The sequence below is a fragment of the Pholis gunnellus genome, assembly GCF_910591455.1.
Source record: "Pholis gunnellus genome assembly, chromosome: 15".
In the NCBI taxonomy this organism is placed as follows: Eukaryota; Metazoa; Chordata; class Actinopteri; order Perciformes; family Pholidae; genus Pholis; species Pholis gunnellus.
This window is the reverse complement of record NC_136542.1, coordinates 20,707,272-20,734,667: the sequence shown is the minus strand read 5'-3', so window position 1 is coordinate 20,734,667 and position 27,396 is coordinate 20,707,272. Positions and strand designations below refer to the sequence as shown.

Below are 27,396 nucleotides of genomic sequence, written 5' to 3'. Positions count from 1 at the left end.
TCGTGCTTCTTCACCAGACCCCCTTCAGAGTATTACTCATTAAGTCTCTCCACAGCAAAGTATCTTCCGCCAGATAATATAACGCTATCCTCCAAAAGGAAAGCTCAAACTCCTGCTATTTGGAAAAGGGGACAACTCTCTCCCTTTGCCTCAGGATCTGACGGGACAAGTGCCGGGATCAGATCATCTCAGTTGAGGAAATATCCACAGTCCATTTTATGATGGTCAAAAACAAATGTTGCATTCTCAATCATGAGTTGAGGTGAATCAATCCTACGAGTGTAAACACAGCCGCATGAGTTGCTCAACAACTGCAAACTGTGGAGGAAATGCACCGGGTCACTTCCCAGAAATGTATGTGGGAAGCAAGACAGAAATACATTTAAGTGGAATCAGTATGATTCACAACACGCTGTATGCCAATGATGATCAGCAATATATGGGCTTCCATGGAACATTTAGAGGTGGACCATCAGGACAGTTTACTGAGCTGACAGTCTAAGGGCATGCAGTGACAGTTTAGTTTCACATATCTGATCAATTGATCATGCCAAAGATAGCACGTCCTGTTGTTGTGGGGGGTTCTCTTGATGATTTCACAGTTCATATTTAGGTAGGGATACAACTGTAGCCTTAGCTGTGTCAATACAAACATTTTAAGATCCAAGAGTTTTGTCTCAGTCCAAAGAAAGCAAAAAGAAAAACTGGGTGGACAGCATCTTTTTTTAAATCACCTTTCAGAAGAATAGGTGTCTGCTGGGCCCTACTGTAACCCAGAAACATTAGTCTCCATAAGTCCCCAAGTGGGACATTCTCCATTGGTTAATCCTAATCTGTAGACACGCTTCACAGAGCCCCCAAACTGCCCCGTCTGCACTCAGTCCTAACTATTAATCAGGCCTATTTATAATAGAACCACCATTAGGCTTATATTTGTGCAGGTATTATGGCACGATTTAAGGTCAGAATTGAAAATGTGCAATTACATAACTGGTGGAGAAGAGAAGAAAAAAACAAGACTGTATGACAGTCTGCATAATGTATCGACAATGCTAACAGTAGCAGGTTACAGTCTGGGAATTAAAAAGAAGAGAAAACGAGTGGAGACACGTCACGTGAGCAGCACAACGTTACCCAGGTGTGTGCATACGCGTCTAACGTGTCGGGCTACCATTAACAATGTACGAGGCGTGCATCCCACTTGACTCACCAGCAAACTTTCCAGGTTTATGGCAGACCGGGGTTCTCTGATCATGCCCTCCAGCTTCTTCAGCCGGGCTTCCATCCTCCTCTCCGCGCCGAGCGACATGGCTGCAGCGTCGGTCGTTAAAAAAAAATAAGTTGAGTGAAACGTGAAGAGCTTTTTTTTTTATTATTCCAAAAACTGTGCGTGAGTTTACATGTGAAACCGCTTTGTTCCTGGCTAATGGCCGTGGGCCTAGCTGGAGCAGCCTCGGGGCTCTCAGCCCACCCAACTCGCTTCCAACAGGAGTAGCAGTGTGCACAATGAAGAGAAAAAATATTCCCAAAAAAAGCAGAGGCTCCCCGAGTCCCAAAGAAACTCGCTACGGAAAGCGGGTCCCCTTCGGTTAGCTCGCCGTGTTGTCGTTCGGCTAACGGGGGAGAGCTACACTTGAATTAATCACCTCCCGTTGAGTGAAAGATGCATTTTTCCAACTCGCCGATAAAGTTTGAATGTGGAGATACCAGCAACAGGCAGCAGGGCGTTTTCTTTGCCCCCTCTCCTCCCCTTCCCTTTAGTTTTTTTTTTTTTTGGGCCGCTTGGAAATGCTTTGGGACTCGCTCTTCTTAGAGTGAATTCCGCTTCGTTTTCACCCCATTCAGCAATGCTTGGAGCCTGTTAGCGTTGTAGTTTTCTCCTCAGCGCTGCCACAAGCCATCCGAACGGGCGATAATGTCTGTTCTCCCGCGCTGAATCTTTAATAAGCAGACGCTCTCTTCCCGGATTTCTTCTTGCATTTTCGGATGTGTCCCCCTCCGTCTCTGTGCTCTGCTTCACACACACACAAATAAGTAGTTGAACTCGTAGAGAAAAGTCCTCCAGCGGCTGAATTCTTCGCCGTGCGCTCACATCTACACACACACTGGCTGAGTCTGAAGTCTCTCTCCTCCCCCTGACGCGGACGCACTGAGGACTCGGCTACCCATAAGCCACCTGTCCCGCTGTGCCCCTGCACCTCTGTAACTGTCCCCTGCTTGTTTTTTTACATTCAAGTTATTTGAAAACGAACAGCTAGCTAGTAAATAGACAAGCACGTGCTATAGCATCTTAAATATAACTTGATAGCAGACAGACACATACCTCTCTGATTGGCTGTTACTCCTACAAGTTTCCGAGAACTATATTTTTCTGAATAAAGTTCATTTCAGTGTATCAAGTGCAGTCTTAAAAGCTTTTTAAAGTTGTAGATCATCTGCTGACCCCTGGATTATTTTTTGTTTATTATCTGACAAAATAATGATTTCATTAAGATTAATTAGGCGAGAATCAAAATTAACCTCATGATCTCAGTTATCTCAGAATATGAGATTTACTAGAGAGAGAGAGAGACATTCTTCCTTGTCTTATAATTGTAATAAATTAATGAATCATAATAAAGTGTGGGCGTTTCGGGTGGTCAGAAATGTAATATATTCTATTTTACACAAAAGAGGGAGCAGTCTGACCGCAGATGCAGCTTAATGGTCGTAGCTCTGTTATAATAAAGTGTTTGCATCTACAGTAATAACTGTTTCGCAGTTGTTTTCTTTGACGCAGCTCATCAGTCATTCGACTTTACTTTGGAGCCATTCCCATTTGCCTTTAAATACACAACTGGAATGTGTGCTCGCTCTTTTCCTGGGGGGACAAACAAAATAAATCCCATATCACCAAACAGGAAGCGATACATTTGACATTTTCTTTATTTGGAACAGTAAGTTAGTTTGCACGAGGAGCAACTAAGACACAGCGGTGGAACCGACCCAACACACGAGCGCCATCTAGAGAGACTTTAATAAGAGAAAGAAATCCAAGGAAGCGGTTTGTTTGACAGGTGATGTCTGGGAAATGTAGTGTGAAACAACACTACTCCATATTATACTCATATTGCCTCTTGGTGAGCATTATTTAATATTGACTCGGTTTCGCCAACAAAACATGCTACTGAGCAATTCCAATCCATATTTATCTTCTTTTATTTGATTATCTTTAGAGCAGAATAAAATAGGATGTAGACAGGCTTTTGTCAAGAGTGACCCGTGGCCTATATATATATATATATATATATATATATATATATATATATATATATATGACCAACAATCTTGTGATCCCATGAGCTTTGATCAGCTGTACCACTCGACAGTTGAATAAACTGCTGATTCCACATCAGTCTCCATTCTGCAAAAAAAAAATCTATTTCACGCAAAAAGTCATTTTGTTGGGTATTTAGCCATCCTTTTTGTGTTAAAGTGTGTAAATAATGTGCAACAGGACTGAGAAAGTGCTTGCCACTAATATAATACCAATTACTTACCTTACCTGACTTTAATGGAAAAGGACATTGACCACACACAAGGCTTCACTTGTGTTTGAAATCACGCCACAGAGTAAATTGAATGGTTTGAATGTGATCGTAGTTTGTAGTCTGTGCTCATGCCTGACAAAATCCTCATTATTTCCCACACTGGCAATTAGTCTTCATTCGCTAGATATACAATATACCAGGACCCTGAAACAGAAGCAGCCATCTTTATTTTATTATTTACATGCTTTTACAACCGTGACGTGTCAAAATGTCTCCTGTGGAAAAAGGCCTGTTGATGTATTATTATTGTGAATTATTTTTGAATTGATTCGAATGTAGGGGCATATTACTACTGAAATATACTTTTAAATGACAAATATGACTTTTATAGATTTGAATTGTATTGTTTGGTAAATGAGAACACCCAGGACAATGATTTAACTTCAGGACTTTCTTTTTTTGGCCTGATGTGCTGTTTTTTTTTTGTTTTCTTTAAGAATAGGCTATATTGTGATGTTGTCAATAAATCAATAAATAGTGTAAGATGATGAACACCTAATATTATAACCTCATGGTTCAGTGGCAAGCAGTTTTATGCAGTGCAATAGTCTTCAAAAATACATTGGGGTTCTTTTGTCCCTTGCACACAATTGTGAAATATTAATAGTTGAATCAACTCAATAGAGTCTCATTTTAAAAGAAAACGATCATTGTAGACTTCACACGTTTGTTTTTGTCCCCCACAGAACTGCTGCACAGGAAGCATTTCATTGTGAATCCATTAAATTGTGTTTCCCCACAGAGGAAATCGAGCCTCGTCCCACTGCCTCCCCACTGAGGTGTGGGCCAATGCTTAACAGCAGCCATGAGATGGAGCTAGAGACCCTTGAAATCCACATTTCTCATCTGCAGAGCAACCAGTCACACATCGCTCCAGCACTTCATAACAAATGAGATTGTGTTGTTTCTGATATGTCAGAAATAATGTCCAAACTGTCACCGTATCATCCTGAGCTGGTGAGCAGACTTTGTGACATTTTCTTAATCCATAAAAAATATGGAAGGACACTTGACGTGCAAGTTATGAAGAGATGTATTGAGTCAAGAGCTCCCCCAAAAAAATGATGCCAAAAGAGAGAGACGTTATTTTATCTCTTCCAGTGCAAAGAAGCTGACGCATGGATCCCTCAAACATGTACAAAGAATAAGCAGACATGGTCCATCTGACACAGGGTTGTGTGTGCCTCTTATTTATTTGTCTTCATGAGCAATTCACTGGATAAAACAAATACTGTTACAACACAAACAAACAAAAAGAAATTCCAAAGCAAATTTGGCCACATGTTATGTACATGTTACAACGTCATAATAAAAAGACAGGAGATCATCTCCTCGTGTCGCTGTTTTCTCCATTTTTAATAATTAAAAAAAGCTTTTCACTGTTCACCGGGCATTTACATCGGAATCCAATGCTCAGGTCGAACCACCTTCACTTTTGTTTTGTCTTTTTTTTTTTTTTATTATTTGCAAATGCAAAAAACTTGTCAACAATAAATAATACTATAAAATGTACACAAAAAGATTGACAGTCCACCACAAGTCAAAACGTTAAACAGATCGGATGTTTGGGAACGAGGAAGTTGGGAGGAGGGTTTCCTTCTTAGCAAAAATGTGACGGTCCATACGAGTTACAGAAAAAGCTGATCATCTATACATTGACACTAGCGAGATAACAAAGTCGTTGTTTTCTGGTATATTTCATTTTGTACAAAGAAGGGAGAGTCTTCTTTACAAGCGAGCGTCACTGTCTTAGCTGTAGAGATTATACAAGCAAGAGTTAAGGCAACTTCTCTGTTGTTTCTGAAAAGTATGACATGAAGTCATGTGCTCTTTCGTTTTTGTCTGTGGACCACTCGTCTACATTGGGGTTGGAGTTAGTTGTCATTGCATAATTCAGGCTGTTGACCAGGCCTGCAGTCCTTCATCAAAAAGAGGAATGCTGGGAGATTCGTCACGAGTCTGTTTGCTGATTCAGTGCGGTCCAGGATTTCCACGTGAGAGTTAGGCTCTCATGTCTCCGAAATCCGTCTCAGACCTTGACGGTGTAGCCGTTATGCAGATTAGGGTGCACGTTGTTTTGTCTGGTGTGTGTCTGAATGTGTGTGTCGCGGTGTCAAGCAGGAGGAAAAAGCAGAAGTAACAGCAGATTTTTGGTGAATTCCTCAGCACATAATTCAAGATCATGACTTGGGGAGATCGGCCTTTTGTTTGACTAAATTTGTAAGTTCAGCCTCATGGTGGTATGAGAAGAAGAGTCAAGAAAAGGCTCACCAAAACAATTCAATATAATGATAATAATGAAGGAATATAATATAAAGGACGAATCAGCATTTTGGGAAAGTCACATATGAAGCTGCAGCCGGTTAGTTTAGCTTAACTGAGCCTAAAGACTAGAAACAAACAAGATCAGTGTGTTAATTCTTTATCTTTAGAAGTGCTGGTAGGCATATTTTTCCCTTTTTTAACCTTTTCATTTTTAACCTTTGGACAGAGCCAGGCTAGCCACCCCACCCCCCTGTTTCCAGTTGTTATGCTAAGCTAACCGACAGCTGGCAGAGTGGGAACAAACCTTTCACTCTCAGAAAGAAAGCAGTTCAGTGTACTTCGCAAAATGTTGAACTATTCCTTCAGTTGAAATCTGGCCATTAACTTCAGATATTTTGTGTAGAACGTGGATATTTTGTCCTGAGGGTGGCGCTAGAGGACAGCTCAGGGATAGTCAAAATGGGAAAAGGGCTCATCCTCTGATTTACGTCATTGTGCTCGATACATTTTAGTGCAATGTGCCCACAAAGCCATCATCCGTCTCCAGTGCTTGCGGGACAAAAAGACCAGTCCACATGTCTTATAGCATCATCACCTTTCTTTTCCCTTTACAAGGCCAGTCTTCCTGTTTGTTTTAAAATGCTAGCAGTGCAGTGTATAATGGGTAGCTTTGAGCAGCAAACAAAGGGGCATTTTGAAAACTTTGGCCTCCTCACCCAACATATAGTCTTCCACCTCTTCCACCTTCTTTCTAACTGCATGGTTCAGGCCCGCACACTAACAAATGGCCTGCCTCAGACAAAGGACAGGGCTGTGTCAGTGGCTGCCATTGAGGAGCTCATGGCCTCTGTATGTTTTTGCATCCTGGGGGGGGGCGGACTTTACATTCTTAAAACAGTAGGTGTTTTATAAGTTTGATAACACATATAATTTCCAGAAATTATAACTCAATAGACAACTGAATAAATAAATAAATATAAAAACATTAGAAATGTTGGCTTCTGGTTAAAATGGTGAGGGGTGTGTTGGCGGGGGGCCTCATGACCTCTAAAAATCCTGGCTGTGGCCTTGGCTTTGTATGGCTCCCATATCACAGACATTAGAGACTGCAGTGTCCAGTTTCTTTGTGACATCAGCCCTGGTTTCTGGATAAGAAAGCTGCCGTCTCAAAAAGGGAAATTTCGGGAGTAGGGGTGCATTTTGCTTAGTATTCTAAAGATGCATGTGCTTACGGTTATCTTGCAAAATTATTACAGAAAGAATTATCGCTACTTATGGACAAATGCGTTTCAGCTGATAGTAGACAAGACAGAAGCAGAAGACGCTTTTTAAAAGAGCATTTTTTCACTGCCATTGCTTGCGGAGAAATGAAGCACGGGGGGGGGGGGGGGGGGGGGGGGGGGCGAGGAAGTGCTTAAAGTGACACCAAAGCTGGGCCTTGGCAAGCGGCAAGCTAAGCCTAAATGCCTGACTAACAGGCAACAGATAGAGTTGCACACTGCTTACTTCTGAGTCAACACTCTGTAATCTCAGCTCTCTGCCTGCACCTGCCTCACACAAACACGTACACATGGTTAGATTTACTATATGCATTGTGTGTGTGTGTGTGTGTGTGTGTGTGTGTGTGTGTGTGTGTGTGTGTGTGTGTGTGTGTGCGACATGAGCCCTGTTGGTGTGCTTGTGATATGTGAATATGTGTAAGCGTTCGGCCTCATTTGGACACAGAATGAACCGCACACACCGCGGCAAAAAAAGAAATCAATGGCTACGGGGAAAAACAGAGAGATGGGATGGGACCGCAAAATAGACACACGTAATGTAACTCACGATTAAGCGTCACTCAAATCCTGCATTATCATTTTTAATCCAGATTTATGTTTCGCCTTACTCGCGGTGTGACGTATCATCGGCCTTTATGGATAGAATAAACCATAAAGAGAGACAACAGGGTAAGGCTGTTTTTGACATCCACTTGTGTTCTCCAGTATCTTCCTTTATTTTAAGTGCTTGTCATTTTGGCAACTATAAATTATCTGGTCAAATCTTCAATTTGAAATCCTACTTCCATGGAAAAACTAGGTGACATGTTTTGTTTCAACGCACCAGAGGCCTTTGGCATATGACGATACCTTGTCTCGCAGTAGTACAACGTACCCTTCTCCATAGGAGTGTAAACTAAATGCTGGCTTTGTTTGACCATCGCAGCTCGCGGGCTTAAAGACGCAGTGTAACTGGTTCAGATCAAACAGGATGGGTTGCCCAAAACGCTTGGCTCTAAATTTGGCTTAAAAAAACATAATAATTGGCAAAAAAAAAAAAAATGTAAGCAACTTGGCAGGGCTGGTGCACAAGCAAGAGGCAATGTTTCAAAATATTTCTCAAAATATTTCCAAAAATGAATTTGTCTTTCTTGTAGAAACTACATTTCTTCAACGGTGTTCCTCCAGGTCCCAAAAGAATTATTTATGAAATTCCCTCTGCCCCCTCTAAATTCAGTGCAGTCAGTCTGAAACTAGCCCATTCGAGGAACATCACTGGTAATGTATTATAGAAAAGATGAAGCACTAGCCTGCGGTTGCAAGGGCCCCGCTGCAGTTTCGGCAGAGTTTCTACATTGCCATGCCATCCCGGTTGTTTTGGAGGCGCAGTTAAAACGTTGAAATGTTCTCAAACAGCAGCTATTACTGTTACTGGTACGGCTCACCGTTAAAGCACACAGACTACACAGAGGGTGTGAAAATGTCAATAGTAGGAATGATTATCATGACAACTCTGTCTCAACATTTCAATTCAGTGATGAGAGCAAACAAATAGAAGCTACAGGGAAGAAGAAGAAAAAATGGCAGAGATTGTATGATTCCACCCACACACCATTACTTGCTGGTGAAGGTTAATATTTGATCCCCCAGTTCGGTGGGAATAAATTCTCAACACCACTGGTGATTTTATGTCCAAGGACAGTTTTCCAGCCTCTCTTTATAAATTGCCCTTCAGTCATATTGCATTATCTGTATTCATGCTTCTCATGCTTCTTTTTAAGCTACCACCCATCCAGAAAGCTTTGTGTCAGGTTGGCAAGTACATTTTTTTTGCTGGTTAGATAGAGCAGAATTCTTGTATCTTATTGCCAGCTCTGCTGCTCTACAATCTAAACGTCGTGGAATCGGTCTATACATTAAACGACAAGTTGTGTGAGAATAAAAAATAACTTACTGGCGCAGAGATTTGTGTACCTGCGGTGGGGCGCCAGGTTGGACCGAAACAGGAGCATTTCATTGTGGGATGGAAATCTCTTTTTGGAGCTCCTTCTCTTATCGCTCTGGTGTTCATTCCATAGTGGCAAACAATATAGAGGGCACTTGCTTTGATAGCGGAGGGTGCGTGAGGTATAAGGGGCAGTGTGGGCTGAGAGTCCCTAAACGAAGAGAGAAGCAGCGGGGCGAGGTCCTCCCATCGCAGGTATATATATATATATATATATATATATATATATATATACCTGTCTGCAGTTCAAAAGTTGAGCGATCCTTGGCCACAACATCAAGTCTGTAGAGGTTCAGTCCGTCAGAGTCTCTGTCACATGGACAAAAACTGCTCTGCTGTGATGCACATCACCATGTCCGGTTGGACTCTCATCAGTCGTCAGAAGGCGATTTGTGGTGCTGGTAGACTGGACGATGAGCGAGGACGAGAAGAATGTGTGTGTGCACGGGGTGGGGGGGTGGACAAGTGAGTGTCGTTGATGGCACTGTGGTCCTCAGAGCGTCCATCTGTGAAACAGAGTAGGAGGAGAATTAGACTGAGTCACCCCCACCCCCCTCCCATGGCTGTTTTGTTTTTGTAAAGTCGATGCATGAAACCAAAGCAGGCAGCTCCAACTTTCATTCCAAGGTAAGTGGGAGAACGGAGGGTGTTCAGTTCAGAGCAACGGGACTCATACAAGAACGGTTTTGGTGTTCAAAACACTGAGGATCAACCTGAAGGAAGTCCACATTTACAGCAGTGCCTCCTGATTTGGGGTTCATTCTCTTTGGTACACGCATTCGGTATCAGCTCAACGACACTTTTGGGCAAATAAAGAATGAAATATTCAGCGCCTGTTTCTCTGGTGGCATTAATTTTACATACTGTTTTAGATCATTCATAATGAATGCCTTGTGATATTGCACACAAGTGGGAAAAGGCAAGATAGAGCATGCAGATTCTTTTATTCTCCCAAAAGTCAAATATTGTGTCTCTTTAGGTAACTGAAGGTTACACTATATTTCCCCCCTCAGCTGCTTGTTACCATTTAGCAGCACTAACGGTGAACAGGCCTTGATTTCCATCTTTTGTCGTTATTAATTACTCTCATTCAGAGCACTCGCCTCATGTTACCGCAACTTGAATTGGTCTTCAATTGCTCTTGAACACAATTTCATTAAATTAGCAACTCGAGGAGTGCATCATTACATTTGGTATTAATGTGATGAATATCCTTTGACATGATAGACATTTCCATTCTGAAGCTCGTCAAACTCAAGCAACAGGTAATTTTCCTGTAAAATGAGAGAAATACATTTGGAACAAATTAGAAAATTGTTGGCTAAACACATGCTCTGGCAAGAAATGCATAAAAAAACTTATATATGCATGAGTTCTAGTATTTTGTCATTTCTATTAATATATTGTATTATCTAAAATCAAGTCTTAATATGTTATTTTAATGGTATTAACAAGTGGGCTTCCCTCCTGGTCCACTATCACTTTTAGAGGCTTTTCAGAGTCAGTGGTCCTCCATGTGGCATTTAAATACACTGTCTGTCACAGTGGGGCTAGGACACTTGATACATGCACTCTGACATTCTTTTTGGATAAAAATTAACCTGCTTGTTTGACTACTGTCTGTATGAGGGCACAGGGTGTTGAATCAAGCATCACATTGTGAAATTCCGCTGAAGTGATCAGCCTTATTGTTAGCTACGCTGGACTGGACAAAACATAAAATAACCCTCTTGCCAGAATTTCCCCAATTTTAGGATGATAAGACTAAATATGAATAATAACATATTTAATAACTAAATATGAATAATAACTTAACTTGGAAAAGAACATTTTCGAATTAAAGGAGGTAATTTCAAATAGTTCTGAAATACATGCTGAGAAGTGAGAAACATCAAAAGAGAAAGATCAAAAGCGACTGATTACTACAACAACAAAATATCAATGAATAAATCTGTGTAAATTCATACTTAAATAAGGAGTCTGCACAACTACATAAGCATGTTTGTAGGAGCACACTGGGGTAAACCCACCTCATTTATTTTGATTGCGGATTCGCAGACACCTCCTCTTTAGCGGCGGCTCCAGCTCAGCAGTCCCGTCTGCTGACAAAGGGGCACTGATGGAGCAGGACAGGATGGCCGTCTTGTCAGCTCCGGGCTTTGGCACAGGCTGGATGACCACACAGCCTCCAGTGGACAGCAGCGGCAGGGCATATGCATGCTCACCCTCCTCCATGTTGGAGTCAGGATCTGGCTTACCCTCCACTGTGTCCGCCATGTCGTCTTGCACCGAGCCCCGCTTCCCCGGCTCCCAATCTCCAACTGAGCAATTGTTCTCTTTCAGTGCCTCGTGCTCCAGCTCACCGTTGGCTGGCTGCTCCTCGGCCTCACCTTCTCCTGCAACACTGTCTCCTCTTCGGTCAGAGTAAGTCTCAAAGACAGGAGTGAGAAGTGAATGCCACCCCGTACCATTGACTATGACGTTACACGGGGCAGCAGGGCTAGCTTGGAGGTGGGGCTGGGTTTGGGGCAGGGTTCGTGCTGTGCTGGGCAAGGGTGATGGGGTACGGTTAGAGATACAGGGAGTTAGCTGGCTCACTGGAGGATCATCATGGAAAGAAGGGCTGCTGTTGCTGGAGGGAGGGCCTGATGATTCCAGTGTGTTTGGGTGTGTTGCCCGTTCCAGCTCTGTGGTACAGAGGAGGCCCTGAGAGAGGGCCCTTTCCACCCCATCACAACTGCTCTTCCCTTCCCAACTCAGCCCAGCAGCTGGTGGAGATCTCGATTCCGCCTCTGCCTCTACTTTGACCTGGACCCCAGGTAGCATCCTCTGAATTACCTGCTGTTGGCATGGCCTCTGGCCCACAGTTAGATCAATAACCCCCTCCGTCAGTGCGGGACCGCTGGTTAGACATGTGTTACCCGAATTGTCCTCTGCCTTGACAGTCAAATCCACTAGCGCCATCCTGCTTCTCTCTGAGCGTACAGGAGAGAGACGCTCTGCAACAGCGGGCTCTACTTTCTGCTCCCCTCTGTCATCTCCAGAGGACCATGGAAAGTGGGGCCAAAAAGCTGAAGCCTCAGAGGACTCTGGAGCACTGCGGAAGTTGCCCCTGCTGTCCGGCTGGTCCCTGGAAGTTTTGGGGTTGAAGGGGATTGGGATTGGGATTGGAATTGGGATTGGGACTGGGAGTGGTACAATGACAGGGTAAGGGACCAAGAGAGTTGGTGGAGGTACCAATGGCGCCAAGGACGGCATGCCAAAGTTCATCATTGGGGGCAGAGGAATGCGTCCATTGGGCATCATGTTGACTGGGGGGAAAGGGGGCATGCCTGGCATTGAGAGACCAGGGTGGGGGGGCATCATGCCAGGGTTGGGATTGGATGAGGGGTGGCCATGGGGAGACAGCAGGGGCCTGTGCATGGGGCTTGATGCTGAGCCCATGGACCTAGGGGGAGGTGGTGGACCAATACCAGGGATCATAGGATTTGACAGGGGGCTATGGGGACCCCCTGGGTGGACAGAGGGCCGAAGGAATGGTGGACGCATCTGCTGCATCATTTGATGCTCCATGAACAGCGGCAGGGGCATGGGTCCCCGGGGCGTCATCACCATGGGAGGGCTACCGGGAGGAATCCCGACAGGTGGGTGCAAAGTGTGAACAGGCGGGTGGTGAAGTGAGGGGCTCTCGTGGGGTCTGGGTGTGGGGATCCTGGCTGAGGAGGATAAAGACGGGGAGCAGTGGGTAGCATTGTCTGAGGGTGAGGCGACAGAGGATGTGGAAGGGGCCAATGCAGACGTGGTGGAAGGCCCCCCTGGTGAGGGAGCCTGATGCCGCAGGTCCGTTAACGGAGTCCCCCAGGATTCAGGAGTGAGCAGCTGCACCCCTCCACCGCACTCAATCTTACCCTCCCCACCCAGCCCGTGACCTGGGTTACACAATGCTCCGGGCAATGCAGCCTGGGTCTCCTTGTAGAAAATGTCCATCTTATATTGGTTTAGGCATTTGGCACTGCAGAACTGCAGCCTCCGCTCACCAGCACCAAAGTCCAGGTACTCCTTAGTGTGGCGAATATGTTTGCACCAGTCACACACCTGTGGCAAAAAACACACACAGTACACACACCGCATTAGCACCTGTCACACTGCATACAAAAGACTTCTAATTTGTTTGTCATGAAATGCAACATAATCTCCTCTGAAGTGACCTGGTAAGCAGAAGCTCAGCCTCCAAACCAACTGGACAAAAAAGATTTTTTTTACCGAGGCTGTCTCTAAATACTTTTACAAATCTGTCAAGAGCAAACACGTAACTTTGCAGTTTGTTGAAATGTATTTGAATTATGTAATGTAGGTGTGTGTATGGTTGTGCATGTGCCTGAACCGATGTGTTGTTACTGAGAGGTAAATGTGCACATGATGACGTTCTGCTCTGCTGCTAAGTGGTATTGAAGTGACTTTGTCTTTAACTGTCTGTCCTAACAAGGAATGCCTATTTACACCTTCTGTCGGCAATAAAAAACACTCTCAGTCTCATTTAACCACAGATCCCTCGGAGCCTGACGCCCCAAGTACAACAAGACAAAAAAAGATGATTTCCCTCAAATGGCATTCCGCACTTGGTATTGAAGTGTGTGCCAATTGGTAGGCAGCCATTAAAGTTAAGTCACTTTAAATGCTAGGGGGATTGACTGATTGACCAATACTGAATTACACAGAAAAGAGGCACCCAAGTAGCTTGATGCAGACCTTTCTGATTTTGTCATTTAAGCCCTGAAGTTCACCTTTTTTGGTGTGTGTGGCTAAAAGCTGACAGGGCATCTATCATGTTGTTGTTTGTTATTGTCTTAGTCCTGTGGATAAATGGCTGAACATACATGATGGGACTATATTAGTGACCACTGCTGTGACGATTATTACTGAAAATGTTTCACTGATTTAAAACCTTAATGATACGTGTGATGTTTTGTATAAGAGCCTCCTTCAGAATAAAAAGAAAAGATCTGTGTCAGCTCTTCTGTGACAGTGCGCATGTGTTATGTTCTCGACACAACATGACAAGTGTTTCCATTTATGCATGTTGTAATGTAAAGTAACACAAATGCATATTGTCTTAAAGAGGATACTGTGCAAACAGGCTGTATTGTGTTGAAAACAGCATTGTTTTCAAACATAGAACTGCAATTTCAGACCAAACGTTCAACAATGTTACAAATCTGTTATATTCAAAAGCCTCAAAATACCACAATGCAATGCAGCCATCTTTTATACAAAATACTCGTGCCTTTCCGCATACATGTAAATAGATGTTTTGTCACAATGAAGGCCTCTCTTTTTAAACTAATCCAAATCGATTATTGTTCATCCTATGTTACTGTAACTTTTAGAGTTACAAGATCACTTTCAGTTAAACTTTTTAGAGTCATATTGGGGTTTGTAAAATGTGGTCAACGCCAATAAATACATTTTACCAGTTCAGTTTTCAAACCACGTTTCTTGTCACATATTGCGCTTAAAGGCAGGACCACTGCTGTATGCAGCGAGTAAAACATGAAGGGGCTCAATTGAAAAGTTGTCTTTCTTGCTCACTGCAGTGGCAAAGATCCCGAAACACCCCGCTGCACTGTTTCATCACTGTTCCACACCTTTGCAGCACAAAAAAATGCACATTTTCCTTTGGGAAGAAAATGAATGTGACCCTGGTAGAGCAGATAGCAGTGGGCGAGCCCCGAACACGACGTTACTCGTCAGGCCACACACAGCTCACTCTGTCAGCTCTGGGAGGAGTGGCAGGTCCTCGCTGGAGATAATTAAGGCATTAATCAGTTGTCAGACCCCTCAACGACATCCATCCATCACACAGACCCTTAAGCCCCCCTGCTGAATGTTAATAAGTTGAGGGATGCAACCGAAAGGCGGACAAACTCCTTTTTTGTAACGCTGCATAGCAACCTTGGTTTATTTGGCAGGATCCCGTCTGGCAGCAGCTGAAAGACAGTGGACTTACATGGACCGCTCGGGCAGATGCACTGTAGCATCGGCCAGGATTTCAAAAGAATACATAGCTGTCCTGCAGCTGCTACGCGTGTAAAACATCAGGTTCTTTGCATCCATTGTGTGTTTTACATCTGATTCTCTGAATAAAGCAGAAGCAAAAGGACAAAAGTTTCAAAAGATGTACTGAAGTTCTGCATTTGTCACTCATAATTCATCATGCAGTGCCGCTGAGGAGGGACGACGTGCACAAACGCAAGTTAGGAGGAATTTCTTGCACCAACACTTGAATGGAAGTCAGGACGAGCAGCTGGAGAACACGAGGAACCGCAGCAGCAGAAACAGATCAGAGACTGGACTGCATAGCCAGCGCTGAGCTTAAACAGCTCGCTGGCGGCGCTCAGATGTCGGTGCCTCGAATTCGACACGTTTCAACTGCCCATTTAGTCCTGGCTAATTCAATGAGCCGTGACTGAGTAAAAGTCAAAAAGGTGCACTCGCATTTGAGTTTGATAATGGTAGGCCCAGGATATTTTAAATAATGAATGTGCTGAAATTTTTCTCCTCGACTCAGAAAGACAGATGGAGAGCACTTAACGACTTTCTGCACTTTGAGTGAAATTTCACTGCGCATTACGCTAATGGAGTTGTGCTTTCTCTCTCTCTCGCTCGCTCTGTCTTTCCCCACCACCACACAGATGTTTGCAGCTGAATATAATTATGCTCATTTATTTCCGTCGTGGCCAACGAACCGGCGGCGGCGGTGCAGTTTAACAGTTTGCATTACAACAATTAGCGCACTTCCATATACGTATATAGTGCAACCACCTCTGCAGTCAGCGCTTTCTTCCGCCCTCTCACCCTCTGGCCCGGCGACGAGGCCGGTGGCGCTCGAGAATCACAAAATCAGGTAACGGCTAGTGTCCAATCATCTTAGATGAGCACGTCAGGTATGGCCGTTATCAGGGTTTAAATCAGGGGTCTCAAACTCATTTTCACTCTGGGCCACATCAGCATCATGGTCGCCCTCAAAGGGCTGGTTGTAAATGCAACTACTCCTAACATATTGATAAATAACTGTCTCTGCATTTGATTATTGTTTATTCAAGTTTAAAATATATATATTTTACATGCAGTTATATAAATGTAAAAATATATTTAAGCACATTTCTGTTATTATAACTTAAATCCTTTTAATTTAGGGTTAAGAAACCCACATTACTCGATCAAACGTTTAAAGAAAATAGCAAAGACAAATATCAAACAAGTTATTACATTAACTTTGTTCAAAGCTTAAAATCCTTTCAAGGGTGCGTTTGCACAATCCCACGTGAAGTATTTCATGCGTTGTAGAGCCACGTTTAAAGTAGTCTTCAATGTACTCACAACCATTTCCATGTCAAATGTAGAGTAAGAGCTGCTTCTATGACTGTGTTTAAGTATCTCATAATTATGAGTTTCTATCTCATAATTATGACTTTCTATCTCATAATTTCGACTACGGGGATATTTTTATTATCAAGTCTAACTTTAACTTTTTTTTTGCTCTCGGATTCGCGGGCCACATAAAATGACGTGGCGGGCCGGATTCGGCCCGCAGGCCTTGAGTTTGAGACCCCTGGTTTAAGGGGATTGGATGAAGAGCGTTAAAAAGCGCCACAGTCACAGAGTTGACGGAGCAGGTTGTGGACCAACAGGTTATCAGAGGAGGATGAGAGAGAGTTTCAGTTGGCGGAGAAGAGGAAGAGGTTGCAGATGTTGAAGAGATCGCAGAGGATGTGGAGGATTCCGATAATGAAGAGGAAGAAGAGGAGGCAGATGCGGAGGGTTAAGAGGCTGAGCAGAGATTGTGAATTTCACAAGAGGCTGTAGTGCCTGAAGTGGTTTTATATGTAGAACGAAGAGGTTTAAGCAGCAGGAGCTTAAGGTCGATATGTGATTCTTTTGACACTTCTCAGATTGCTGCTATAGTCACAAAGTGCAAAACACAAGGATTAAACCCAGGAAAAAGTGAACCAGGTGCTTGAAGCGAGACAGTCGCTTGGTTTTTACTTGAACTGTCTCACGCACATCAATGACGGCAGACAGAAACACCGTGCTTGTTGCATTGCGGATCCGGTCCAAAAACTAGAATATGGAGCGATACGCTGCAAACTTAAAGCACCTGGTCCGCCAGGAAAAGAAAACAGAACAAAGCTCCCACTTACGTTTACACAATAAAATTAAACTTTGGCAACGCTTAACAGACCATCTGCAACATGTGGACTTGTTGCTATGATTAGCCAAAAAATATAATTTCACAGTGGCCTCATTTATCGGAATATCTATCCTGGTGGTTCTAATTATCTGGCTTACAAAAACAGGGGAAACATATCTGGTTTGTGTGCTTTCCCAGTCTTTTAAATTGGCTTCACCGTGTACCTGATGCCTTCGTTAAAAACCTGAATGGCGCGTGACAAGTTTAAACTGTAGATGAAAGCCAAAGAAGAGCAGAGCTACACTCCCCGTGAGGCTTCTCTTATCATAGCCAGCCATCGGCCATCGGTCATTATAGACGTGACACACAAAGGCTGCTCTTACTTGGCCAGGTGAACCTCTAATCACACACTCGCGTCCGCACAGCAAGCAGAATAACTCCGGCCAGCTGTAAGAATGATGAGACTGACCTGGTGCACCGTGTTTGAACGTCACCGCAGCAGACTGGACCGCTCAGAGACTAAAGATCTCTGTTGGCATGTGGCTTTCTGGTGCTATGTTTGCTTTTCCACACGTGGGACATCTTCACTTAAAGCAAAACTTTTGTTTAATCCGTGCAAAAAACTAATAATAAAAGTGACACGCTGTGGTTTTAATAGGGATTATGTGCTATAGGCTTTTTTATGGATTAAACAAACAAGGTTATAGTAGGTGGATTTCGTTATGTTCAGACGGAGTTACGATTTACTGTAGTTTATGACATTTATTTGTCATGAGGGCTATGTCCAAAAAACATGAACCTCATATGTGCAAGATATGTATTGTAACAGATTTAGCTACTAGATCATTTCAGTCTCTGTGCTAAACTAAGCTAACCAGCGGCTGGCTGTAGCATCGTATTTAGCTTTAGCTTAACTTAGATGTGCAAGAGGTATTGATCTTCTCATCTAATTCTCAGCAGAAAAAAAGAAAAACAATTCCTAAAATGAACTAACTATAGATTTAAAGGAGAATTTGGGTCAGTTACCACTTGGGTCTCTTTTTGTACGTTACTTCTGGCCATCATTTCTATTGGTTGTGATAACATTGTACCCACCAAAGTCATTTATGAGATCAGGAAACACAGCAACAATGCTAGAAGGAAGTCCGATGGGGCAAGACGTAAACGGTCAGACAATGAACTCTCAGTGTAACAAGATTATCTAAGCCACATTATCTAGAAGTTAAACTGAATGTCAACGAATATACAATTTGGGGTATAATTTGACGGTTTGAAATAGTTTTTAATCCGGAAACAATATTTGGCTAGTCCGTCAGTGTGTTTCAAACCTCAAAGGTTGACTGCTTGTTTTACTTGCACCATCTGACTTCTTGTTAGTGATGCTGCCACAATCCAAGATTCCAGCCATCAACTTGATGAGTACGATGCTATTATTAGACATATATAATACCATAGAAATTAAAAACTATAAATAATGCAAAGTGCAAAATTGTAATACACTTCCAAAAAGCATATGTTATGTGCCATATGTGGTACATATTCCATTGTCTTTTGTTTTGATGAAAACCACCGACTGTTTTCTTTCACTAAATTATGAATGATCTAATTTATGTAAAACGTATAAAGTATAGTACAATACTCAATAAATATTAAACATAAATAAGTAAATCCTTAGTTTCCTTGTCTGATAACTCCTAAAAAAAAAAAAAACACAAGTCACTGAATATGAATGGTACAATGAAAATGAGCAAAGCAAATACAAAACACATGGAAAAAAAATTTGTGAAAAGCTCAAACTGAACCGTGGGCAAACATGTAAAACATAGTGTGCTGTGTCTTATTTCTTGGGCTGACCTGAGTCTGATGGTTGATGTCTGCTATTTACAGTAATGCCCAAAATATGAACTGGTCTATTGAAATGTCAGGAGGAAATGAGTTGAAAATTATACACTTTGAACAAAGAAACAACATCAAAACACATTTGTGCAGTAGCAATCAAGCTTAAACTCTATCTGGTGTTAGAGGGTTATGGTCCTTACAAGCACATCGCTGTTTGTCTTGAAGACAAGCCTGGGCGTGTCCTGAGTAAAGCTGTGCTGGGGTAATTTCCCACCGAGGCCACCGTCGTCTCTCGCCTGGGGGGAGAAATAATGGCTTCTTTTTACGAATGGACAAAATAAACAGGTGAACAGAGGCAACAAGGAAACTCAGAAATGGAAAACAACACTAAGAAAGATGAACAGAAATGGTGATTGTAAAATGGGTGAACAATAATTGGTTTGTGATCAAACCAATCAACAGGATTGTCAAACAAAACTGTGTGTGTGTGTGTGTGTGTGTGTGTGTGTGTGTGTGTGTGTGTGCATGCATGTGCATGGTTGAGGAGTCTGCAAGGCATTTACTTTAGACATTCAAAGTGCTGCCTGCTAACACAGCAGTGTGTGTTCATTCAAACACCCATTTATTTCGGACAAACATGGAAAATGAAACACATTTAAAAAGTTAGCTACACTAACTATGAATAATTAGAAATATATGGGATGTTCTGAAATTAGCTGATACGTTGAATGTCAACGTCGAAAACATTGTGTGTGATAGTCTCTCTCTAACACCTACTCAGCATCAGTATTCGTCTCTGTAATTATCTCAGTTCAAAAGCCAACATTTTTTTAAAAAAAAAATAGATGATCGATAGATGATTGCCAGAATTCACAACATGATTTTATCAAACGAAATATTCTGCTTCAATGCATATTTGTTGGCGTTTAGCAGGCGGCAACCTCCGGTTCTGCTGAGTAAAGCCAATGCTGAAGTGTCTAAAAACTTCCGTTCTCTCTACTGACCAGCAGGGGGCGACTCCTCTGGTTGCAAAAAGAAGTCTGATTCTATAGAAGTCTAAGAGAAAAAGACTCTACTTCTCTCTTGATCTATTACCTCAGTAAACATTGTAAACATGATTGTATGGTCTTCTTCAATACAGCATGATATTCATTTAGTAAATCATGGTTTATATAGAGTCAAATAGACCATAAAGCAGGGTAGGATTTAGGGTGGGCTTACTGTGATTGACAGGTTGCTGCCGCTACTAGAGACATGTTTGGCATCACTACGTTACTCCTCCGCAATTCAAATATGGTAACTTCCGTGCAAAAAACAACAACATGCCGACGGCTGTAATACAAGATTGTGACTGCAAAACTCTAGGCTTCATAACTGCAGTTAGCAGCAATCTTTTTTGTGGAATCTTTTGACTTTATTGTACCAACGTAGTGGCAGACTGGAAACTGGGAGAGAGAGCAGGGTACAACATGCAACAAAGGTCCCACGGTTGTTTCCATGCTGCGTAGCGGGATGAGCCTCCTGAATTTGCACCCAAATGCTGTCAAAACGTTCAACTCGAATTACTGTAAATTTACGGTGGATTTTCAACGGTATCTTACAGTATTTCGTAATAAATGTAACATACAGTTAAATGGTCATCCCTTGCATGTAGTTTAACAGTTAATGTCGTAAATTAACAGCTAATGCCGTCAATTAACAATAACAGCAGACTACTGTAATTTAACAGCATGATACAGTATTTTTTGTGAAGAGGTGGCTACACGCTTCTCTATACAAGTTCAGTGAATCACAATCCATCTACATCATACTGTCTATTGTAGGCTAATGTGTCTGTAATAACGATAGAATATTTTTATTATTCAAACTGCTTATTGCTTAAAAGTCATTTTTGAGTGACAAGACGTGACCGACTGTTCCTCAATGTGACTTTGGACACAACAGCTTCAGTTCATCCTTCTGAGCAACAGCCATGTGGAGATCAACCGAGGAGCCGAGGTAACTTACGCTTATCATCCAAAATTCAAAGTCTCCAGTATTGTTTTGTTTTCATGATTATTGAACTGTTAACATCTCAGATAATGTTTCACTTGGTCTGTTTCATTACATCAGATTGCTAATCTTGGCGGAGCTAGCACTGTGACGTTAGCTAGCTCGAGCTAAACTAGCCTTAGAAAGGTTAGCTAGCTAACAGCATAGCAAGTTAAGTTAACATAAATAAAGTTAATCACCAATTACAGTGTTAAGATGTAACGTTAGTAACCTAACTTGTGTTTACTTGTGCTCTTATTGAACCGTTGGACCGCAAACAGGACGATTATCAAAAAGGAGAGCGGACCAGAAATCACCGCCGTGTGTTCAAGACGATGAACAGTTGAAGTAACGCTAACAGTAACGTTAGCTACATTAAAACCAGATCAAACTTATTTTAGTGTTGAACGTTAGTTCATTGTGGTCCATTGTCTTAGCTTCATTTCTTCACCTAACGTAATCAGCTCATCACATAGTCTGTTGATTTAAACTGTATGGTATTGTTGAATTAGCTTTTTGCAAAGACTTGCACTGATATGTTAACATATGTGAGGCACATGCAAACCCACAGTTGCACACCCAAAGCTTCGTTTTACAGTCACTCGTCATCAGAGATTGAGGATACCAGCCAGACGCTGCAGTCAAGTCCTCTTTTAAGGTGTTCTCTCTCTTTATTGTTTTCATTCATGTGTGAGTTCATGCTGTTCAAAATAACTATAAATGTGTATAAGACTTGTTAACAAGCTAGACTGTGAAGCAGTTCTATTACACTGTTCTTGATACTATTTTCATTCAGTGTTACACTGTTGATGCTAATGAGTTCAGTTAAGCTGTTCATTAATGATTTTATTGATTTATTAGTTTGCTTCTAAACATGCAGTACATTGTGAGTTTTGTGAAGTAATACAAATGTACCTTTATTATTTGAGATCATGTAATAAACTGCAACAATTATGTATTGAATGTCTATTGTTATTCTTTTATTTGTTGGGAATTAAATGCAAAAGTAGCGGGTTGTATTACCCTTTGTAAATAAACGGTAACATTCTGGCATATACCGTAAAATCATGGTAAAACCCAGTTATCCTACTATCACATACCGTAATCCAGTATACGGTAAGATACCATAAAAGTAAATTACGATAGTGCCCCGTAAAAAAACGTAAATTACTGGCGTCCCTGCTGCCAGTAAGTTACCGTTAATTTACGGTGAAATAATTTAGAGTGAATTGCCAATGCAGCCTCCATAATTCCATACAAGGAAAGAGGCAGAAAAAACAGAAAACAATAAAACATAATAAAAACAAAATATGACCCTGAATCAGCTTGATGTCGATTTGCACAGGACTAACATTATCACATGACCTCTGTGTTTGTCAAATATGGTAGGTCATTTGTGGTCAAATCTTTACTTGACGAATTACGGACATGGCAGATTCACGCAGGATTGAGATCATGACGAGCACAATTATTTGTAATCACTTTTCTTCATGGAGTTAATGGAGCGTTTGATTAAATTGACAACCCCGATACTTTTTGTCAGAATTTTGAACATTATAACAAGAGGTTACAATCCCGTTTTACTCACTTATCAAATGGTTAAAGTCAGAGGCAAGTTGCTGTGTATTAAGCTGGTATAACATCATGCTGTTGGTTTAAGCCAGTGGTCCCCAAACTACGCCGGATACGGCCCGCCTCCACATTTGGTCCGGCCCCCTGAACAATACCAGAGACGCATTATGATTTTTTTTCAGTCTGCACAATTAATCGAATTTTAATCGCGATCACGATTTTGGCTGCCACGATTAAATGAGCATGATCGTCTGCGATATTGACGTTTAAAATACGTGCTCTGCTACATATCAAATCAAACGCTTCCTGAATCAGCCAACCACCAGGGGGCGAACGAGATGAGAGCTGTCATGCGCACACCCTGTAGAAGTAGAAGAGTAGAAGAAGTAGAAGAGCAGAGAGACGGGAGCTTGAAGGACGAGTACTTGTGCTTAATTTATTTAAGCCCCCCCCCCCCATGATCGTGCAGCCCTAGGTCAAACGATATGTTCAGTGATGTGGCCCTCACAGGAAAAAGTTTGGGGACCCCTGGTTTAAGCTGTCTCGTTTAATTATCAGATAATAACTGACTCACTTCAATGTCCAGAAGCTTGGAGATGAATCGTAACATTGTTGTAAAACACGAAATGCCATGGTTGACTGCTAGCATAGGCGGTTTTGGTGTGAACAGGGCCAAAAAATGTGCAGAATTTTACAGTAACTTCATGTATTCTTGTAGAAATAACAATTGCATTAGGTAAACAAAGATACTATGTTTAATTCACCAAAACAATTGCTGTTGTGGGTTTAATTTCCAATGCTGTAATACTACAATTCAGCTTCTTTAAACATTTATACCATCTTCAAAGGAGCAACCCTCTCCAACACTCTGTGAGTCATTATGAGCAGTGTGAAATCTAAGGCACTCAAAGTTGTTATGCCAGTTTTTTGGGAAGTTATCAGAGAAGCTTTGTCTGGCACATTTCCAAAATGGTTTTATTGTGTTTCATTAAATGAGATGCACTTTTAAATCAAATAGTGTGATTACTGAGGCACCGTTATCAGAAATGGAGATTTTAACCCCGTGCTGTTTGCAGCCCCTAAAGTGAAATTTCACAGCGAGGCCGATGCCATTGGCAGGCGAGCCACTGGCCCGAGCGTCCCTCTTTCATATCATGTTCCCTTTAAATTGCCCGCTGCAACCTTTGATTTGTCACAGATAATTTGGCCCCCAGGCTCTGCCCATCTCTCGGTGACACCAAAGGGCAATTCTGTTGTATATTCTACATTTTTCTCTTCTCCAAAGACTGATTGAGTTTTGCTTCTGCTTCCATCTGCTTCCCTCACCTGCAGGTATGGGTTTCCCATTCCAAGCATGACATAAATCAAATACTGCGGTCCTGTGCGCTGTCTTTTTCAGGCTACTGGAGAGGATACAGTGTAGGGATCTGAGAAAAAACATTGTAACGGGAGATCTTTTAACTTTGTCAAAAAACAAACACGATTATGCGGTCATGGCTATTTAGAAGATGCACTAAATGAACAGTGGGTGTAGTTTCCATTTCAGTTCTTTACCCCCCGTCACACACAAATACTCGAAGACAGAGCCGCGCACGTGAACACACGCGGATCTGGGCATGCATTTGAGGACACACACACAAAGATGCGACCATTGTGCTATTATTCCTTCTCCAGTTTGTGCTCTGACCCCCTGGCCCCACGCCAGCTCATTTGCATATTGCACTAATGAGGTGTTGGCACTGTGAACGAGGCGTGAGGCGTAAGCAGGGAGCCACAGACAGATGAAGGAGATGGGATGAAGACAGATAGACAGATAGACAGACAGACAGACAGACAGACAGACAGACAGACAGACAGACAGACAGACAGTTGTTTTTTTCTTTATAAAGGTGTTTCTTTTTTTCCTCATTGCCCATCCATCACGCCAGCATACTGCAGCTGCCTCCCCAGCCAGAGTTCCCTATGCAAACGATGGTGCAGGACATCAGCTCCCCCTCTGGCGACTCCGACCTTCCTGAGGGGGGACGTCACACCAGCTGCCGCCGCGCTTGCCTCCATCTGGGCACGGATACATGTCCAGGTGTGTGTGTGTGAGTGTGTGTGTGTTTGTGTGCGCCCCGTCACCTGCCAAGAGCGCCGCTGTTTCCCAAAGAAAGACGCTTGCAGGCAGGCTTTCCAAAATCCACAGACAAACACAGCCGAGTGCAGCCGAGCTCATCCCAAATCCCTGAAACCAAGGTGCAGTCCTGGAACTGCAGCACGCGTGTGACGGGGCGAGAAAAAGAAAAGCCATCCCAACACCGGTTTGGTTTAGTTTGCAGCACGCCAGGGAGATTGTTCAGGCACATTCTTAGGCCGTGATCTTTCTACTTTAATTTGCGTTGATCAAAATCAGTTTTTTTTAAATGGTTGTCTGGTACGGGTAGTGACACTTAAATGCCCTATTATAAGGACAAGTATAATTTCTCAAAGAACTGAAAAGTCAGATCAAGGTAAACACACTGTTTAAAAAAATAATGTAGCTAGTTTTGGAGCTTTTTTGATCTTTCTTTGCAGCAACAAATAGGTCGATGTAGAAATAGTTCAGCACATTGCTGTGAGTATTATCTCTAGGCTAATTTCCCTGTACTAAATGCCTTTATCAAAGGGTGCAGCAAAAGCTATTCTTCATACATCTGGAATATTATCTTCTTGGCATATTGATTGTGAATTTTAAATTGTCCAAATTGTTGAACTTCACAAGCTTGCAAAGAGTATTTCCTTGCTCAAGGTCATCATCCCGACGCACCTGAAATATGCCTGCAAATTCCCCCAACAATGAGGAACTTGCAGAAAAGAATTACCACAAGTTCATGTGCGTGGCTCCACTTTTTACAATCTCAACGTCTAGTTAGCCAGGGTTAGCTTTTTTTAAAAATCTTTATTTAAGCTGAATGGCTGGCAGCTATGAGATAATCACCTTCCTCTCTGTGCCCCGAAGCTGTGTCAGACAGGCCTCAAGGCTTCCAAGCCTGAGCTGCAATATGCAGACATATTTCATCACACGCAAACAATACATTCATACATATACAAGACACAGTCTCACACACACACACACACACACACACACACACACACACACACACACACACATGCCCAGACTCCCCTCTTTCCCTCTTATTCATTTTGCGTGCGTGCCCTCCTCGGCAGCCAATTGGAGATGCAAAGTAAATTGTGTGAGGAGGATGTGTGTGTGTGTGTGTGTGTATGTGCGCGTGTGTGTGTTTGAGGTGATGTGACATTTCTGGGCTGACATGAAGCGGCACTCTGCCCCCTCGCGCCTGGGGGGAGCTCCCGGGGAAAGACACTGATGGAGGTCTGAGGGTCCCCGGGGAGGAATTTCATGGTGTGAACAAAAAGCCCTGCGCTGCGGCAGAAACGACCTGTAAAACACAAGCTGGAGTCTCCTCCACTACCTGCTTTAGTGCTCGTTTGAATATTGTGGAAACGGAAGACATGGTTCATATGTTTATTTGCATGAAGTATAAAGATATATAAAGATAGTTATAGGCTTTAAATGAAACGACAATTTGATCCTTCCATATTTTGGGTTGTTTCTAATTTTGCATGACAAAATGTGATAAAAGAAAAACTACAGATGACACATAATAAACCACTGTTTAGAATTTTGAATGAGTCCTCCTTCTAGCTGCTTTTCAACAACAACATATTGGTCTACAGTCAACCAGTAAGCATTATTTTCCCAGGGGAATTTAATTTAACCCTCGCCCCCCCCCCCCCCCAAAAAAAACTCCTGAACAGAAACCACACTTTAGAGAAAAGCAGATCCTTAGAGCTATTGCAACAGCAACAGGCAACATTTCATCACAAATCAATGTCACGGCAACAGACTCCTGCATGCAGCAACTTTGTAAAAATCCAACCTTAAATGATGCTCGATGGGAAAACATCCCCTCTAACACCTTTTCGCCGCCATGCTTCACACTCACAGAGGGTAATTCATCACCGCTAATTGCCTTAACTTAATCTTGTCCAATGAGCGAGAGTGTTTATTGGTGTGCGCGTGTTTGGGTGTGAGATGGCGGGAGAAGCAGTGACAGTTGAAAAGCTCCACCCTACGTTTAACTTTAACGCCTCTAATCTCGGAAAACCGTCCAACGTCGTAGCTGCTGTCTGCTGTCGATTCCCTTCGGTTTGTATCTCGCCACCACTCAAACTGGCTTTCGCGGTTTCCCACCGCACAAAAACAAGCAGTGTGCACGCGCGTCCCTACGCTAACAAGAAGAGGAGCCACAGTTAAAAAAGTAAGTGAAAGTGAGCAGGCAGGGAGCGAGGTGACAGACAGAATAATTGAGTGGTGCGAGCGGCGAGGAAGCAGCGGCCTCCATACAAACTAATCCAGAGGCTTAAGGCGTACAGTAAACAGGCGCATAAGTGATTAGCCGCAGTTAAACCATCAATCATCTTTCGCCACACACAAACGCACGCTATATAATATATATATATATATAGAGAGAGAGAGAGAGAGAGAGAGAGAGTGTGAGTGAGTGTAATGCAGGGATGTGATAAAGTAGCAACCATAGTCACCCTAGGAGGGGATTGGGTTTCATGGACGAGGCAGCTGAAGATATTTCATGCAACATA

At 42.7% G+C, this 27,396-nt stretch overlaps 2 protein-coding genes across 3 annotated transcripts in view; both read right to left on the bottom strand.

Moving 5' to 3' along the window:
• rock2a (rho-associated, coiled-coil containing protein kinase 2a) overlaps nucleotides 1–2,009 on the bottom strand; it is a 32,847-nt gene extending 30,838 nt beyond the window's left edge. For both annotated transcript variants that reach the window (XM_079175258.1, XM_079175259.1), the window contains exon 1: nucleotides 1,211–2,009. In XM_079175258.1, the coding sequence (XP_079031384.1) occupies nucleotides 1,211–1,309 (99 nt within the window). In that variant the 5' untranslated portion in view covers nucleotides 1,310–2,009. The remainder of the gene's footprint in view (nucleotides 1–1,210) is intronic.
• Nucleotides 2,010–11,150: 9,141 nt separating this feature from the next.
• sobpa (sine oculis binding protein homolog a) overlaps nucleotides 11,151–27,396 on the bottom strand; it is a gene marked incomplete at both ends in the record, with an annotated part of 36,810 nt that continues 20,564 nt past the window's right edge. The window contains 2 exons of the mRNA XM_079174066.1: nucleotides 11,151–13,214; nucleotides 19,350–19,445. Of these exons, the coding sequence (XP_079030192.1) occupies nucleotides 11,151–13,214; nucleotides 19,350–19,445 (2,160 nt within the window). The remainder of the gene's footprint in view (nucleotides 13,215–19,349; nucleotides 19,446–27,396) is intronic.